This window comes from Hypanus sabinus, chromosome 2 (assembly GCF_030144855.1).
Source record: "Hypanus sabinus isolate sHypSab1 chromosome 2, sHypSab1.hap1, whole genome shotgun sequence".
Lineage (NCBI taxonomy): Eukaryota > Metazoa > Chordata > Chondrichthyes > Myliobatiformes > Dasyatidae > Hypanus > Hypanus sabinus.
In genome coordinates this window covers 126562145-126581064 of record NC_082707.1, presented here as the reverse complement: position 1 = coordinate 126581064, position 18920 = coordinate 126562145, and the positions used below count along the sequence as shown (strand labels likewise).

At 35.7% G+C, this 18920-nt stretch overlaps 1 protein-coding gene across 6 annotated transcripts in view; it reads left to right on the top strand.

Moving 5' to 3' along the window:
• Positions 1-18920, top strand: part of pcnx1 (pecanex 1) — a 244729-nt gene that overhangs the window by 191612 nt on the left and 34197 nt on the right. For all 6 annotated transcript variants that reach the window (XM_059954533.1, XM_059954503.1, XM_059954493.1 and 3 more), the window contains 8 exons: positions 1355-1460; positions 2815-2907; positions 4659-4809; positions 7168-7309; positions 10540-10717; positions 13992-14100; positions 14994-15123; positions 15862-15920. In XM_059954533.1, the coding sequence (XP_059810516.1) occupies positions 1355-1460; positions 2815-2907; positions 4659-4809; positions 7168-7309; positions 10540-10717; positions 13992-14100; positions 14994-15123; positions 15862-15920 (968 nt within the window). The remainder of the gene's footprint in view (positions 1-1354; positions 1461-2814; positions 2908-4658; positions 4810-7167; positions 7310-10539; positions 10718-13991; positions 14101-14993; positions 15124-15861; positions 15921-18920) is intronic.

Here is an 18920-nt window from a genome sequence, read left to right as displayed (position 1 = left end):
TACTCTAATATGTTAAATAAAGAGAATTAACAAAGTTTGGGAGTAAAAGGGGTAAGAAACAATACTATGGAAATTTTGCTTACACCATCGAAGTCTTTCACTTGCCAGATAAATGGAAGTTTTCTTTACTTCCATTTAGAAAATGCATCGATGATACAGTTGTCTCAGCAGAACAAATGAAATGGAAATTATGTAATCTTCAGAATTGGGTAGTTGGATGTAAAGGTTAAACTGTTTAAAGAAGTAAAAAATGCTTGCATTGTGTGCATTATTTTAAACTGTTAATTGACAGTTTTGGGAAAAAAATCATTTGCATATCTTGGCCTTTTTCTGTATTATAATCTATTTCAATACTCTGAGAAACAAAAAAAATTAAGGGTTCTTGACACTAGTGATTTTCGTCCATAACTGCTCATGAATGACTAAACTTTTTTTTTCAAATGCAAACGTTATTTATAATAAAATAAATGCAAGTACAAAAGAAAAAGAAGCACACGTAGTGAATGACTGTTTACATTTAAAATACTGAGTTTATACAATCATAATGTGGACAACAAATAATTTACGTAAGGATAACATTTCAGTGCAGAACAGAGGAATGCTGTGTGATGGGAATTGGTATTTCTGACCTGTAACATTGAATTGTGGTCTCATCTGCTAGCTTGGAATAGTAAATAATGTTTCCACAAGGAAGCCCTTTCATTGTGCAGGCAAACAATTATCTTTGCTCTGAAAACACTAACAGATTATCTGGATGTTTATACAGCTTGTGGAATTTTGTATTGCTCAATTCACAATGTTTCCTACATTACATTGCAACAGTGACTATACAAGCACTAAATTAGCTGTAAATCATTTTGGGACATACTGAGATTGTGAGAAATGTTTTATAAATCTAATTTCTTTTTAATTTGTGTCTTTTGTTCTCCACCTTTCTTCCTTCATCTGCTTCCGTGAGAAAGTCATGCTCTCATTTTCTCCTGACTTCCAAATGAAAAGTGGCCAATTATCTGAAATCAAGAGAGCTATATAAGTTTTCTGCTCCTCAGTTCTGATTGTCTAAGAGTTTATAGATACTATACTATTCCATCTGGAAGTCCCAGCTGAGATGTGGTTACAACGTGTCATTAATTTGTAAAGCGGACTTACTGCCGTCTTGTAATGAAACCATTTGCAATTTTGGACTGAAGGAAAAGCACAGAGGGGAGAAGTTGCAGTAGAGGCTTTGAGAAATGAGTGATGGATGATCCCACAGATGAAATTAATAGCAAGGATATATTGTGACATGAGAAATAACCTATACTGTGATGTCAGGAAATACTCTTTTACTGTTGTGTTTGTTTTGAAATTGTAGATCTTTAGTGAGGTCAAATATTTTTCCAAATACTGATGAAAAGAATCCTGAAGACCCTCTGGCAGATGTAAAAGATCCCCTACCAGAAAAGCTGAAGCAGTCTGTTGTAAGTAATGATTTTTATTTCCCTTTATTATGTGCACATGCCACTTTGTAAATGATTTTCAAATATTTGTCTTTTTTTGTGAAATGTAAAGATTATACTTGAAGGCCCTCCACAAAAGCTCATCTAGTTTCTGGTAATGTGTTCCCTTCTGAAGGGCATACTATTCGTTTTAATTCAATAGTCTGCCTAGTTCCATAATATTCTCCTCATGAGTGACCTCAAAATATTCAGTGATTTAATTCTGTTTAACAATTTGTAACAATGAGGTTTGAGCTTGGAGACCTTAAGATGATATTACACTTTTGTAATTGCAAGTTTTTTAGTCTGCTTACATGGAGGGGGGGGGGCACCCTAAATTTCATCTGTGTCATTACTGGCCTTTGTTGCTTGTTCCTGTCACAAGCCCTGAAGCCCTGACCCAGAAGGTGTCCAGTTGAAGTGACTTGACTCTTAGTAGTTTGACAGTTTGACAAGTTATAGTTTTCCATTAGTTATTATGCCCATAGCAACAACATCTCCATTTTCAAATATTGAGGTGGGGAACTTCATGCCACATTGGACTACCGCCCTACATTTTTATGGGCATCTTTTCCCTATAAGTTCTTCTTTGTCCACCACTATTTATTCAGGATTCAAAGCATATTTGTTATCAAAAATATATAAATATACACCTTAAAATTTTTCTCCTTATAGGCAGCCACAAAGCAAGAAGCTATGCAGTGGAACTGAGAATTTTGCTGCTGGGTTGTGGGATCACTTCACTTGGTTTAAATCATACTGAATTAGTTATTTGGAAAAGATGTAGTCCTATATTGAAACTTCATTCAGGTTGGCATTTTAATTTCATGAGCACCTTGTGCTACTGTCTTACACAAGTCAATGAACAAGTGTAGCTTGAATAGGGTATATACCGTATGTACTTGCATATTAGAGGTACAAGTAGGCCCTTTGGCCTCTAGGACTCCTTTGCCATTTAATAACCCTGTCTCTGCATTTCTGTGAATCATGGTAAACATTCACAACATTATTTATCAAGTATCTGCCACTGCCTTAATAATATTCAGATTCTGCTTCAATCATCTTTTCCAAAGATGTATGATATTCAGAAAGAAAAGAACAAATCACCTCGTGTTTTAAATATTGATCCCTAATTTTGGATTCTCAAACTAGGGAGAGTAACCTTTCCACATCCATCCTATCAACATCCCTCAAGATGCTTTATGTTTTTAAAGTGTTCTCTCACTTTTCTAGACTCCAGTGGATAGAAACCTAGCCTGTTCAACCTTTTCTCATAAGACAACTTGCCCTGTCAGGTGTTAATCCAATAAACCTACATATTTTTTGTTTCCTTTAGAATGAACGTTTACAGTCAGATCTAATAGTTTGTGCAGTCATTGCCGTGTTATATTTTGCAATCCACGTCAGCACTGTCTTCATTGCCCTGCAGGTAAAATATTCCACTTTTCTATTTGCAGAATCAAAATTCAGTGTGGCCAGTGGTCAATACAAATGACTAGGATTGCTAGAATCCTATTAGCAAAGAATCAAGAGAAAAATAAGCATGATTAATGTTCTGTGGAATGGTCTGTATTCTGCTCATGAAAATTCTACGCTTATGAGGCATTGATTTATTCCTGTTGTGCTCTAATTAGTCACTTGAGTAAAAAATTGAGATCTGATGGATTGAAGGTCAAGACTAAATTTGGATTCAGAGAATTTGCTGTTTAATACAAAAACATTTAGTTACTCAACAGATGCAGAGTTTACCTCAAAATTCACTATTTAGGAAAATACACTAGAATGTATAATTTTTTTAAAAAAACAATACTGCAGTAATCTATAAAGTACAGTGGAATTGTATGGAATATTTGGGTATGAAACAAATTTAATAAAAAATATTTAAGTTTTGAAATAACAATGCAGCAGTTGGAATTCTTAACCTAGTGCACATTGTTAACAAACAGATTAGGAGACTATGGATGTGTCACAAACTCTAATTTTTCAAAATTTGCTGGGTAATTAATACTGCTTTGCCAAATGCTTCACATAAATGCTATTTTGTTCAGCATGCTTTTCTTCTAAGATTTGACAATGTTCGCATTTGTTGCCGATTATCTGCATTCTGTCCACTGTCTTTATTAAGCATATGACATAGGAGCAAAATTAGGCCATTTGGCCCATTGAGTTTGCTCCACCATTCAGTCATGGTTGATCCTTCTTTCTCCTTCCTCAGCCCCACTCCCTGGCCTTCTCCCAGTAATCTTTGATGCCGTGTCCAATCAAGAACCTCTGTCTTAAATACGCCGAATGATCTGGCCTCCACAGCTACCTGTAGTAATAAATTCCACAAGTTCACTACCCTCTGGCTAAAAAAACATACTTTGGATCTCTGTTTTAAATAGATGCCCCTCCATCCTGAGGCTGTGTCGCCTGGTCCTAGACTCCCCCACCATGGGAAATATCCTTTCCACATCTACCATGGCTAGGTCTTTCAACATTCAAAAGGTTTCAATGAGATCCCCCCCCCCCCTCCATCCTTCTAAATTCCAGTGAGTGCAGACCCAGAGATTGGACAATTTAATCTGTAGAGTATTATTACTTCAAGTTATAAATTGTTCTTAATTTTTGTGTATCTCTATTAAATCAAGATAGCAGGAGAATGCCAATGGAATATTAACTAATACTAGAAACGTTATTTGTTATGAATGTTTTAATTTATTAAACATTTTTATGAATTCCTATATTTTATGAAAACCTTTTAACTGGACAGGAAAAAAACTAAGTGATGGAAACTCAAGCTAGGTCTGTAGAGAAAAAAAAATGTTTTAAAGTCAGTGTTCTTTCATCAGATCTGGAAAAAATGAAATTAAATCACGTTCCATCCTGTTTCAACTCTGCCCTTTGTTTTTTTCTCCTCGTAACAAAATATTTGTTTCTTCTGGTTCTGATGAGGGTTAATGACCTGAAATGTTAGCTCTATTTTTCTTACGAGTGCTATCTGACCTGCCGAGGTTCTCTACAAGTTCTAGTGTTTGTTCCTGCAAAATACGAACCCCTTTTGGTTTTATGTACTAAAAATGCCATTAAACTTACACTAATATTAGGTTGCTAACCTACCTTAATGTTTCATATAATGAATTATCAAGTTTGACTATGTTGAAGAAAGTTTATTTATTGCATATGTTTCTTGTCTTCCAGCCTGTCCTCAGCTATGTGCTATATACCCTGGTAGGTACAGTGGGACTTCTAACCCATTACCTACTACCCCAGCTCAGGAAGCAGCTCCCTTGGCATTGTTTCTCTCATCCATTGCTGAAAACAAAGGAGTACTATCAGTTTGAAGTGAGAAGTAGGTATTCCTAAAAAAGCTATGAAAAGAAAAAGCAACAATGAATTGTGACTATTTAAAAAAGCTGGGATGGATAGTTCATAGATTTAACTAGATATTGTCAAAAGTTACCTGGGAGTAAAGTCAATACAGCATTTACTAAGATAGTGAAACCTAGTGTTGTGACTAGTACCATTTTTAGGGAGGTGAAGTTTGAAATAATAGTGTTCTTTAAGAGAGCAAAGGGACAATATTATAGAATTGTGTGAAGCAGCATACAAAATCCACTGCAAAAGTAGTATTAAGAAAACATTTCTAACTGCTTAGTTGTCCTGTCTTCATCTTGTTTCAGAATATTCACTGTATTAAAAATCCATTAATCATTATATATTAATTAAGTAGTATTATTTTTAAAAATATTTGGATAGATACATGAAGAGGCAGGGCTTGGACAATTATGGCTCATACGCAGGAAATTGGGACTAGTTGAGTGGGCATTTTAGTCGGCATGGATTCATTGGGCCTGAGGGCTTGTATTTACGGTGCCTATATAAAAAAAAATTCACCCCTCCTTGAAAGTTTTTTTTTGTTTTACAGCATTGAATCACAGTGGACTTAACTTGCTTTTTTTGACACTGATCAACAGAAGAAGACTCCTTTGTGTCAAAGTGAAAACAGATCTCTACAAAGTGACTTAAATTAATTACAAATATAAAATGCAAAATTATTGATTGCCTGAGTATTCACCCCTTTTAATATGACACACTAAATCATCACTGGTGTAGCCAATTGATTTTAGAAGTCACATTTAGTTAAATTGGGATCAACTGGTGTGCAGTCAAGGTGTTTCAGTTGATTGTAGTAAAAATACACCTGTATCTAGAAGATCCAACTGCTGGTGAGTCAGTATCCTGGCAAAAACTACATCATGAAGACAAAAGAATGCTCCAGTCATTCTGCAAAAAGGTTATTGAAAAGCACAAGTCAGGAGATGGATACAAGAAATTTTCCAAGTCAACTGTACCCTTGGAGTACAGATAATCAATCATCAAGAAATGAAAAGAATATGGCGCAGCTGTAAGTCTGCCTAAAGCAGGCCGTCCTCAAAAACTGAGTGACCATACAAGAAGGAGACCAGTGAGGGAGCCACCAAAAGGCCTATGACAACTCTGGAGGAGATGCAAGCTTCATTGGGTGAGATGGGAGAGCCTGCACATACAACTGTTGCCGGGGTGCTTCACCAGTCACTAATTTATGGGAGAGTGGCAGAGAAAGTCACTGTTGGAAAAAAAAACTCACATGAAACCTTGGCCAGAGTTTGCCAGAAGGCATGTGGGAGACTCGGAAGTCATCTGGAAGAAGGTTCTATGATCTGATGAAACCAAAATTCAGCTTTTTGGCCATCGGACTAAGTGCTATGTTTGGCATAGGCCCAACACCGCACACCATCAAAAAAACACTATCCCTACCATGAAGCACAGCAGTGGCTGCATCGTGCTGTGGGGATGCTTCACTGCAGCAGGCCCTGGAAGGCTTGTGAAGGTAGAAGGTAAAATGAATGCAGCAAAATACAGGGAAATTCTGGAGGAAAACCTGCTGCAGTCTGCAAGAGAACTGCAACTTGGGACAAGATTTGTTTTCCAGCAAAACAATGAACCGAAGCATAAAGCCAAAACCACATAAGAAAGGCTTAAGGCAATAAAGTTAATGTCCTGGAGTGGCCAAATCGAAGTCCAGACCTCAATCTAATTGAGAATTTGTGGCTGGACCTGAAATGATTCCCATGTAATCTGATAGTTTTATAAAGAAGAATGGAAAAAAGTTGCAGTGTCCAGATTTTGCAAAGCTGATGAAGATCTATTCACACAGGCATCAAGTATGTAATTGCTGCCAAAGATGTATCTACTAAATACTGATTTGAAGGGGCTGAGTAATTATGCCATCAATTATTTGGGGTTTAATAATTGTAATAAATTTAGACAAATTTGTAGAAATTTGTTTTACCTTTAACACAAAAGGGTCTTTTCTGTTGATCAGTGTCAGAAAAGCCAAAGTAAATCCACTACGATTCAATGTTATAAAGCTATAAAACATGAAAACTAACATGGACGGTGAATACTTTTTATAGGCATTGTATGCTACATTTCTCTCATGAACTCAAAAATGTATGCTGCATATTGGTAAAGTTATGTGGTCATAATATTCAGTGATAGTCCAATCATCGCCAGTAGAAATACTCCTGATTATTAATGTTATGTGTGCTTTAAATATATTATAAAGCACCTGCAGAGTGACTGCTTTGGTCTTGTCTATGCTCTAGTGACGTATTGTTTAGCTGCATATTCTTCAGAAAGCCACTTAACTCTTTTCTTCTTGCAGATGCTGCTCATGTTATGTGGTTTGAAAAGATGTATGTGTGGCTGCTTTTTGTGGAAAAGAATGTCATTTACCCATTGATTGTCCTTAATGAGCTGAGCAGCAGTGCAAAGGCTATAGCTAGTCCAAAGAAACTGGACGCAGAGTAAGGTGTTTCTCTTTATCATTCTCTACATCACTGATTTTATTACTTTTCAGTTTTGTGTTCTATATTACTTCTGGCAAAGCCAGTAGATCACCCTATTTAAAGTTCCTTAGTCAAGAACTTCATGGAGATGACCGTGTTAGAGTCCCTGCCAGAAAATTTGTGCTGATTATGTTTTGGTAGGATCTCCTTCTATCAACTGGGGGATGTTTTCGCTCTGTTTGTCTTGATTTCCCCCCTGGTTATTCAGTGATATTAATTAGCTATTTGTTCAAAACTTCAAAGTAAATTCATTATCAAAGTACATATATGTCACCATATACAACCCTGAGAAGCATTTTCTTGTGGGCATTCACCATAAATAAAACCAGTGAAAGACTGCACCTGGCAAGATGGACAAACAACCAATGTGCAAAAGGCAACAAAATGTTTAAGTGCAAAACAAAGAAAATAAATTATCATTATAATAAATAAACAATTGATATCAAGAACATGAGATGAAAAGTCCTTGCAAGGGAGTCCATAGATAGTGGGTACAGTTCAGTGATGGGGTGAGTAAAGTTGAGTGAAGTATCCCCTGTGGTTCAAGACCCTGATGGTTGAGGAGCAATAATTGTTCCCGAACCAGGTGGTGTAGTCCTGAGGCTCTTCTACCACCTTGCTAACGGGAGCAGTGAGAAGAGAACATGGCCTGGATGATGGAGGTCCTTGATGAAGTATGCTGCTTCAAGCGACCAGCAAGTAGCTATAATTCTGCAGTCATAGTATTTTTGTAATGTTTCTAGTGTGTTATAAGTTACTTCCCTGATGTTACTAATAGGCTGCTTTTTTAGTGTAATGCAGTGCATGATAGGTTTGCTCATACTGTAAACTTTGATGTGAAATCTGACTGTGCCTAGATTTCCAGCTTCCAATATTTGCAGCCATTTAATAATTTAACACTTTCAGTGTGGAACTGCAATGGAATATGTCTGCATTTCTCCTAGGATGAGATTCTTTGATCTGATTAACATAAATAATTTCAAATTGGCAGCAAAGAGTGACTGGAAAATTGGATTTAGTTCATAGATGTGCAAAACATGTTCAAATGTTGATTTGTTGATTGTTAAATAATCAAATCTAATTAAAAAAATTACAATTTGTATTGGAATAGAATTTGCAAAGTATTTAATTCCATTTATTTTGAAATCATATCAGTGACTTGTTTTGCTGATTTATCTAACTAACCCATTGCATTTGTTGCATAAATTATCTTCTAGATTGGAAGAATATGGAAAAATATCAGGGTACAAAATAAATTGGGACAAAAGTGAAATTCTACCCCTTACTAAAGGAGATTATAGTCAATGTCAATTAATAACTCAATTTAGATGACCGATAAATGGTATAAAGTATTTAGGTATAAGAGTTGATAATGATATAAAGAATTTATGTAAATTAAATTATTTGCCATTATTGAAAAAAATTCAAGAGGATCTTGATAAATGGATGATGTTACCAATAACATTAATAGGTAGAGTCAATGCTGTAAAAATGGAAATATTCCCTAGATTACAATATTTATTCCAAACACTACCAATACAATTACTGCGGAAATGTTTTCAAGAGTTAAATAAATGTGTGAGGAAATTCCTTTGGAAAGGTAAGATGTCAAGAATATCGTTGGAAAAATTGACATGGAAATTTGACCTAGGAGGGTTACAATTACCAAATTTTAAGAATTATTACAAAGCAAATCAACTTAGATTTATTGCGTCTTTTTTTGATTAAGATAAACCAGCATGGAATAGAATAGAATTAGACAAAATAGGAGAAAATATACCAGAAGATTTTATATATAAATGGGAATCTAAATGGATACGGGAAAAGAAAGAATCTCCTATACCAAAACATTTGATTGATTTATGGAATAATATAAATGCTGATGATGAGATAAAGAAATCTTTATTAGCAAAGAGACCTTTAATTCAAAATAAACTTATCCCTTTTACAATGGATAATCAACTTTTATATAACTGGTTTCACAAAGGGATTAGATATATAGGAGACTGTTTTGAAGAAGGTATATTAATGTCATTTGACCGATTAAAGAATAAATATAAAATATCAAATAACACTCTTTTCTGTTATTTCCAATTAAGGGTTTATTTAAGAGATAAATTGGGTCAAACAATGTTATTACCGAAACCTAATGAAATAGAAACTTTAATTCATAAAGGAAAAATTAAAAAAAATATTTCTGGTATGTATAATTTGATTCAAAAACAGGCAATTAAACAAGGAATTCATAAATCAAGACAAAAACGGGAAACTGATTTGAATATTAAAATTGATGGAACAAGTTGGTCAAGATTATGTCTTGACAGTATGACAAATACAATAAGTGTTCGACTAAGATAAGTACAATATAACTTTTTACATCAAATATATATTACACCTCAAAAAATAGATTAAACTCAAATTTATCTGATTAATATTTTCGATGTAATCAAGAAATTGGTACTTTTTTATACTCTACTTGGTCTTGTTTTAAAATTCAATTAAACTTGGACAAATTTAAGAGTTTTACTGGAACAAATTATTGGAATACAACTGCCACATAATCCAACATTATTTTTACTAGGCAATATTGAAAGGGATAAAATCGAAATCCAAATTGAATAAATATCAGAAAGAATTCATAAAAATTGTATTGGCAGTAGCCAAAAAGGCTTTTGCAGTTAATTGGAAATCGGATTCATACTTAAGTATAGATCGTTGGAAAAATGAAATTTTTAGCTGCATTCCACTTGAAAAAATTACTTATAATTTAAGAGATAAGTATGAAATATTTCTGAAAATTTGGCGCCCTTATTTACAAAAAATAGGATTAAATATATAGGTTCTCCGAAGATAAAATTATTGGTTATCTGGGGAAAGAAATAAATATACATATTAAACCAATTATGAACTCCATGGAGCGTGTGGGGATCTTCCGATATCTAGGCATTCTTTCTTTCTTTGTTTCTTTCTATCTTTTTTTCTTTCTTTTTTCTTTTTTTTTCTATAGGGATATGTTAGGGGGGAGGGGTTAAGGGGAGGGGGGAAGGGTTGATAATTTTTTTCTTCCTGTAACCTATTTGAAAATTCAATTAAAAAAAAAATTTAATGACTTGTTTTGCGTAGCATCATGATTACACAATTGCGTTAAGTATGGTACTCTCAAGAATCAATTCTGTTCTATCCTCAAGGTTTGGTGCTTTAATGATCACCATCGCAGGGATGAAATTGCTTCGATTTTCATACAGTAGTCCTACTTACCAATATGTGACTGTTGTTTTCACTGTGCTATTCTTCACCTTCGATTATAAAGATTATTCAGAAACTCTGCTACTGGACCTCTTCTTCATGTCTATATTATTCAGTAAGGTATGTTATTAAAAGAACAAAATATAATTGCTCAATTTTACATAAAATAGTAATTTTCAATCATTTACTTGAAGAGAAGCAGCATTCAGAAAGGGGGTGGTAGTGCACAGTTCAGTTATTTTGGTATTCCTTTTATCATAGATCATTGGATAAAAGAGATACTTGTAACGATCTGTTGTACATCGTGTATCTTAACCATTTACAGTTACAAGAAAAAGTTTGTGAATCCTTTGCAGATACCTGGTTTTCTGCATTAATTACTCATAAAACATGGTCTGATTGTCATCTAAATGAAAATAATAGACAAACACAATCTGCCTAAACTAATCACAAACAGGAGAAAATCTGCAGATGCTGAAATCCAAGCAACACACACAAAATGCTGGAGGAACTCAGCAGACCAGACAGCATCATTTCTGGCTGAGAGCATTCGGTAGGACTCAAGAAAAAAAGCTGAGGAGTAGATTTAAAATGTTGGGGAGGGGAGAAAGAAACACAAGTTGGTAAGCAAAACTGGGAGGGACAGGGATAAAGTAAAGCGATGGGAAGTTGATTGGTGAAAGAGATACAGGGCTGGAGTCCGATAAGAGGGAATAGAAGGCCAGGACACAAAGAAAAAGGGAGGGGCACCAGAGGGAGGCGATGGGCAGGCAAGAAGGAAAAAGGGATGGGAAATGGTGAAGCAGGGGATTGGGGGGGGGGGGTTGCTACTTGAAGTTTGAAAAGTGGATGTTTGTGTCATCAGGTTGGAGGCTACCCAGATGAAATAAGTTGTTGTTCCTCCAACTTGAGTGTGGCCTTTCCACGACAGTAGTGGAGGCCGTGGATTGATGTATCAGAATGGGAAAGGGAAGTGGAATTGAAATGGGTGGCCACTGGGAGATCCCACTTCTTCTGGCGGATGGAGCATAGGTGCTCGGCAAAACGGTCTCCCAATCTACGTTGGGTCTCACCAATATACAGGAGGCCACACTGGGAGCACTGGACACAGTATACGACCCCAACAGATTCACAGGTGAAGTGTCGCCTCACCTGGAAAGACTGTTTGGGGCCCTGAATGGTAGTGAGGGAGGATGTGCCAGGAGGGAGATCAGTGGGGATGGATGAATGGACAAGGGAGCAGTCCCTGCGGAAAGCAGAAAGTGAGGGGGAGGGAAAGATGTGCTTGGTGATGGGATCCAGTTGGAGATGGTGGAAGTTGCAGACAATTATGTGATGGACATGAAGGCTGGTGGGGTGGTAGGTGAGGACAAGAGGAACCCTGTCCCTGGTAGGTGGCAGGAGGATGGGAGAATGGCAGGCATACGTGAAATGGAAGAGATCTGGTTGAGGTCAGCGTTGATAGTGGAGGAAGGAATACATGAAATGGAAGAGGTTCCCAACCATCAACAACCCTACCAGCCTCCGCATCCAGCACATAGGTCTCCACAACTTCCGTCATCTCCAACGGGATCCCACTCCTAGGGAGAGTAGCAGCAGTACTGAATTTCCTCCATTTGTAGTCAATTTCTCTTACTGTGGACTGATGAACACTCAGGTCTTTAGAAATGATTTTGTAGCCTCTTCCACTTCATGTACCTCTACAATACTACTTCTAAGGTCCTCTGAAGTTGTTTTGATCAGGGCATGATGCATATAAATAGATCTTTCTGGAGAAGGGCAGGCTCTGAGAGTAACCTGACTTTGTGTGTCTTTTGTAGGGGAGGGCACCTCTACAACCCACATCTCCAACCTCATCTCATTAATTGCAACACCTGACGCCAAATAGCTTTTGTAGAAGGAATTACCCTATACTTTTAGGTTCACATACTTTTTTGAACCTAGACTGTGATTGTTTAAATGGTGTACTCAATATTGATGAGAAGAAGTACAATTGTCTGGGTGTTATTAGTTTAGGCAGATTGTGCTTGTTTATTATTGTGACTTAGATGAAGATCAGATCACTTTTTATGAGTAATTAATGCAGAAAACCAGGTAATTGTAAAAGGTTCATAACCTGTTTCTTGCAACTACAAAGAAGACTGCTTTTGCATCAGCAACCTCAGTGAAGAGGACAGCTAAGTAAATATTGCAAATCAGAATCACAGATTTTAAGTGTAAATTGGAGTGGGTAACTTAAATGTAAAAATATTGGATTTGGGAAAAGTAGAACAGGACAGAACAGCAAGGGTTTTAAGATAGTTTTCCAAATATTCATTTCACTTTTTAAAATTTTCAACAACTAAGTAATACTGAAGGAATTAGATTGACATAATAATTGATATGCGATTTCAGATATGTTCATTAAAAATAATACTGTTGAAAGGATATTGGTAATGAAATAGGTTGCAGCAGTGAATTTAGTTTGGACAAAGGGAATAATTTTATCTATTTAGTACATATCAGTGCGAAGACATGCAACAAAAAGGTTTTATATGAAGCAAGCCTCAAAACTCCATTACTGTAGATGTAAAAAGTGCAAGACTTGAGTCAGAATTGTTTTAGATATGCATTAACTGGGCACTGTCCTCAGCTGAAGTAAATAACTCCAACTGCAGCTCTACAGTTTCCTTCATCTCCTTCCCACCCTTCTCTTTGACCCTTCATCATAAAAGCTGAAATAAATGTGCCCTAACTTGATGAGTATTTCCAACTTTTACCATTTTTATTTCAGAGATTTTGTTTCTGTTACTTTAGTAGGGTTAATGAAATATGTTCTTGGCTTTGACCTAACAATTTTTCTCTTGATGCTGTTTTTTGCACCATAGAGTTCACATAAGAAAATGGCCTCTTCTATTAGCTAAGCAGCTGTGATAGAGAAAATTATTGCCTGTTTAAAATACTGAAATATATATTACTATACCTAGAAAATCTGCATTATTTTATATAGAATTTGCAGCCTTTTATGCTAATAATTCCTTATGTTATAAGGAACTAAATATCTTTCTAAATTATTTAGAATCCTCTGTTTATATGATACAGAAGTTTTCTCAACATTTATAGATGTAGCATGATATAATATGGGATAATATACAGCATCTCAATTATTCTGGTACATTTTAGAACATATTAAAAATGCATTCTTTCAGAATTCTAAGTGATTTGCTCTAAGTGATGCCACCAGAACACTATGATCAGCAAGCACTTATTTGTCAGCACAGAACTGGATACCATTCTAGTGTAGAATACAGGGTTACATTGTACTTAATTTATGTATGAAATAAATAGTATTTTGATGGTGAGAGATTTGAAATCAAAGGCTGAAATATGTTTAATATTTTCAATTTTGTTTTAGTTATGGGAACTTTTCTACAAATTGAGATTTGTCTACACATATATTGCACCTTGGCAAATCACATGGGGATCAGCATTTCATGCTTTTGCTCAGCCTTTCGCTGTACCTCGTATCCTTTACTCGTACTTAGAAAGCAATTGCTGCTTTTGATATTGGGGTGTTACAGACCCTTTTGTGAACTGCGGATTTGCTTTGTACTTGGGCCTGCCTAATTCTCAGATGGGCATTAAAACTCCTGTAGTAATATAACTCAAATGATGTTGAGCTTGAGTTGCTACTAAGTCAAAGTGAATATCCAATAAATGTTAAGAGCACTTAAGGCAATTTACTTCTATCAGTTTTCTAATAGTGAATGTTTGTTTAAATGTGACAAGAAAATTGAATTAGTTCCCAGGCCAAAAAAAAAGAATATATTTGTCTTTTCTAGTGTCTGCTGTATTTTGTTTTTCTTCCACGTTTATTTAGTTCTGACATTCACACAACTTTTGACATATGTGAATTGAAACAGATCAAGACTACTTACTGAAGTCAGCTAATTAAGTTTACTTTCATATTGCCTGAAAACTGAATTCCAGAAGCAAATGATTTGTGCAGCAAAACCATCCAGCTGCTGGAATGCATAACATACCTGATGGGATTATAAAAAAGTTCTGCCACGGTTTTGATTCCAAATGAATAATACAGCCAGCATGTTAACTTGGGTTATTTTAAGTGTTTCCCCTAAGCATGCATATAACCTGTTTTTATTTGTCACAATCATTAATTATTTCTTTGTTTCTGTTTTAGCAGAAGTGAGCCAAAAACAGTTGAAATAAATGCTCAATACACTTGTCAACAAGACAGGGAGGCAAATCTAAAACACTCCTGATAATTGGGCAAAATATGCTTTCTCGTTCACCCTGAAAATAGATCTCGATCTGGTTGATATTATGTCTTTATTTTGGGGATTGCACTACAAGTTATACAATGTGTTTTCACTCCTTAGCTATTGCTTTGCTTCAGATTCAGCTATGTTATTTGTTCAGGCGATAGTGTCAGCTTTATTCTCAACTCCTTTAAACCCATTTCTTGGAAGTGCAATATTCATTACTTCATATGTACGACCAGTCAAGTTCTGGGAAAGAGACTACAAGTAAGTGCTTTGTTTATAATGTCACTAATCACTGAATGCTCATGGGTGAGAATACATTGTCACTTTACCCAACCTCTGTCCTCGGTTTTTGTCTTCCTTTTACCCTGCCCCTTTCTTGATTCTTCTTCATTTACTGCTGCTTCACCAAAAGGTCCTTTACCCATCAAGCTCCTCCCTGTCCTACTTAGATTTCGAGAACAGGAACAGAAGCCCCTCTGTATTGTTATGCCTCAGCTATATATCAAAAGAACACTTTCTCTTTGACCAGAATAATATGTTTCTTCAATATTGCTCTTTGCTAAGTCTCCAAATTTGGGAGATGATGACAAATCAAGGACAGTTTTCTATGGGGCCACACAGATCATTTCTTGTGGCTCATCATGCATGCAAGTGTTATGACAAGCAAACAGAAAATTCATTAATTTAAAGCTTAGTATCACAAGGTCTTTGTCTCTTTCACCTTTCTGATGCCAGATCATCTGATGTTGATGCTACTGTACTGAAGATTATTACATGGATAAATCTGATTCCTGTGGTTCATGTCATCTCTACTTCCCTCTCAGAGAGCCTCTAGCCTTACTCTATCTATGATTATTTTTAAGAAAGAAATTTAGGGGTTGTTGGTCTGAACCCTACATCTTTACACTGCTGTTACAGATTTGATAAGTCATGTTGACTGCTTCCATTTTATTTTGTGTTCTACAGGCTTTAGCATTAAAATTTCAATTTATTTTGCAGTACAAAGCGGGTGGATCACTCAAATACAAGGTTGGCATCCCAGCTTGATAGAAACCCAGGTAGGATACAAAAGATTTTCTTCTCAGAAAGTAATTGCTGTAATACAAGAGCTACTCAGTATACAAGTACTTGACCTATGTGCACACTGTAGTGTGAGCCAGCAATCGGGAAACCAGTGGGATGTATTTGCCGGCTGCAGTAGTGTCAAAGGCACTTTTTGCTGGTTGGGAACTCAGTCAGGGCCAATTTCCAACTTGTGAACTGTCTATATTATGACTAGTTCACAGGAATGGAAACATGCTGTTACTTGGGGAGTACCTGCAATACATTTCAAACTAAATCTTCAATATAAAGTCAAATTGTAAAGCTTTATATCTGAATCAACTAAGCTACTGTAGCTTAATTTGTACAGGTGTTGACTGCATAATGTTGCAGTAGTTAGTTTACCTCATGATTATTAAATTGTAAAATAATGATGTTGATTATCATGCTGTATCAAATTCACCTAAGAGATCAATTCTTCAGTTTGTCTATCTTTAGTTTTAAGAATCTGACTCAAGATAACTTATCCCTTCCTTTCACTTTGTGTACATTTTCTGAATTCTAATATTGAATCAGAATAGGAACAGGTCATTTGGCTTTAAAGTATGCTTTGCCATTTATTTAGACCCTAGTGGACTGTAATTTCCTTTATCCCAGGAGTCTATTGACCTCAGTCTTGAAAGCTTCAATTATTCTAACAATCATGCAATTTTGTGGGGAAATTTTCAGATTTCTGTTTGTATTTCATGGAAAAATTGCTTTCAATTTTCACCTTAAATGGTCTAACTCAGTTATTAAAGATCATGTTCTCTAAAATTCTCCTCCATAGTTGGCTGCTTTCTTGATGAGTTCCATCTGGATTTTGTGTGTGTTGCTGTATTCCTTGTTCTCGTTTCCTTAAGCAATAGAACTGCTTTATCTCAATGAACTGTCTTTAATCACTGATCTTCTACTCTCAGAGAATTCAACCAAATTTAAGCAACCTGCACTCATAATCTAATCCTCTAAATTGTAGGATCATTCTGATAAAGCAAAGTAATTCTCAAATTATGTTTTACCCCCTCTGTTAAATCAAGAAATCTATAACTTTTCTCTTTCTCAAAAAAATGTCATAGTGATACGTAAAAATTATTTTCTTTTACAAATAGAATGTGCAATCTTCATAATAGGTCCTTAATTCAATTCATTTGAATTATGTGTGAATCATCCTGTGTACAGCCCAGTCCATCATGGGTAAAGCCCTCCACATTGAGCACATCCACATGGGGCACTGTTGCAGGAAAGCAGCATCCATCATCAGGGACACCACCACTTAGGTCATGCTCTCTTTCTCTGCTGTCATCTGGAAGAAGGTATAGGAGCCTCAGCACTCACACTGCCAGGCTCAGGAATGGTTATTACCACTCAACCAACAGGCTTTTGAACCAATGGGGATAACTTCACTTGCCCCATCACTGAACTCTTCCCTAGACCTATAGACTCGCTTATAAGGACTCCTCATATTATGTTCTCGGTATGTGGTGTTTATTTATTTATTATTTTTTCTCTCTTTTGTATTTGCACATTCTGATGTCTTTTGCGCATTGGTTGCTAGTCATTGATTCTTTTATGGTTATTGGATTTACTGAATATGCCTGCAAGAAAACAAATCTCAGGGTTGTATGTGATGAAATATTTGTACTTTGATAATAAATTTACTTTGAACTTAATGTTACTTTGCTCAGTTGGAACCTTACTCTTACAATAGACAATGGTGGAACAGTACCAAATTTTCACCCTTGGAACCAGAGTTCAGATTCATTCAAGGCTAATTCAATTTAAGTCAAATTAATATGAAAGGTATTAAGTATAGTAAAAGCAATTCCAATCTCATTTCTAGTGGTGTTTTGTGGCTAACTTCAGGCTATAAAAATTATTGCTGCAGGAAGTAACAGTGTTGAATTAAAGAGTGCCATTGTAAGATCACAATTCAGATGTATTCCAGTAATAGAATAGGAAAAGTTCTTCAACTTTATGCTGCATTACAGTTCCACCATTGTGTGTTTGAGTATGTTATATATTGCCTGTTTGGGGAGTTTCACTTTGATCACGTTTCTCAACTTTTTGGATATCTTTTTCATTATTTTTTGTATTTGGTTAGATGTTTTCATCCTTCTTATGGCACCTAAAATAGTCTGAATCAGAGTTCCTTATTACCCTCAAAGGTATAATCGGCAGAATTCTTTGTGTTCCAAGGCAAAAGTTATTTGCTTCTATTCCCATAGTGTTGTTTCTTCTTTACCTACCTTACTTTCTCATTGTCAGGTGCAACTTATTAAATAATGTCTTCCATTTTGCCTCAAATTCTGCAGGGATCTTATTTTTCTCCTGTATCATTCTCATGTACAAACATAAATCCACTGTTAAGGGATCAGGATAATGCACCTTTCTAGTCTCCACTCTATACTTGCTCTATCTTTATTAATTAGAGGTGGTTATAATTCCAGAGGTAATAAATTACTCATTGAAGTGTATTATTCACTAAATGGCAATAAATCCTCTCATCGGTTAATATTTTCTTTAATAAATCCTGTAACATTTGTTTCAGTTGTTTTTCTTTCATGAATGTGCTATCTTGATAACAGTTAAGATGTGCAAGATCATCTAGAGCAAGGGTTCCCAACCTGGGGATCATGGAACCCTTGCTTGATGATACTGCTCCAAAGGTTGGGAACCCCTCATCCAAAGGATGTGTATTTCCTCTCCTTGCGTCCTCATGAGTTGATTTCCCAGTCCAAGCCATGTTGCCTTTGAAGCCTTAAGGAGAATTTATCATAATGGGCAGCTGGATGAAGTTAACAAATGGAACCCAAGAATAAGGAAAATATTTTAAATGCTTAGACTTTAAATAAAATGCAGGTGCAGCAATATCATGATTTAAAAATAAACATCTTAATAAGCATTGAGGCAGATTTACCTGACGATTGGGCAAGAGAACAGGAAAATTGTCATAGGATGAGAGGAAGAAGCATTCTTCT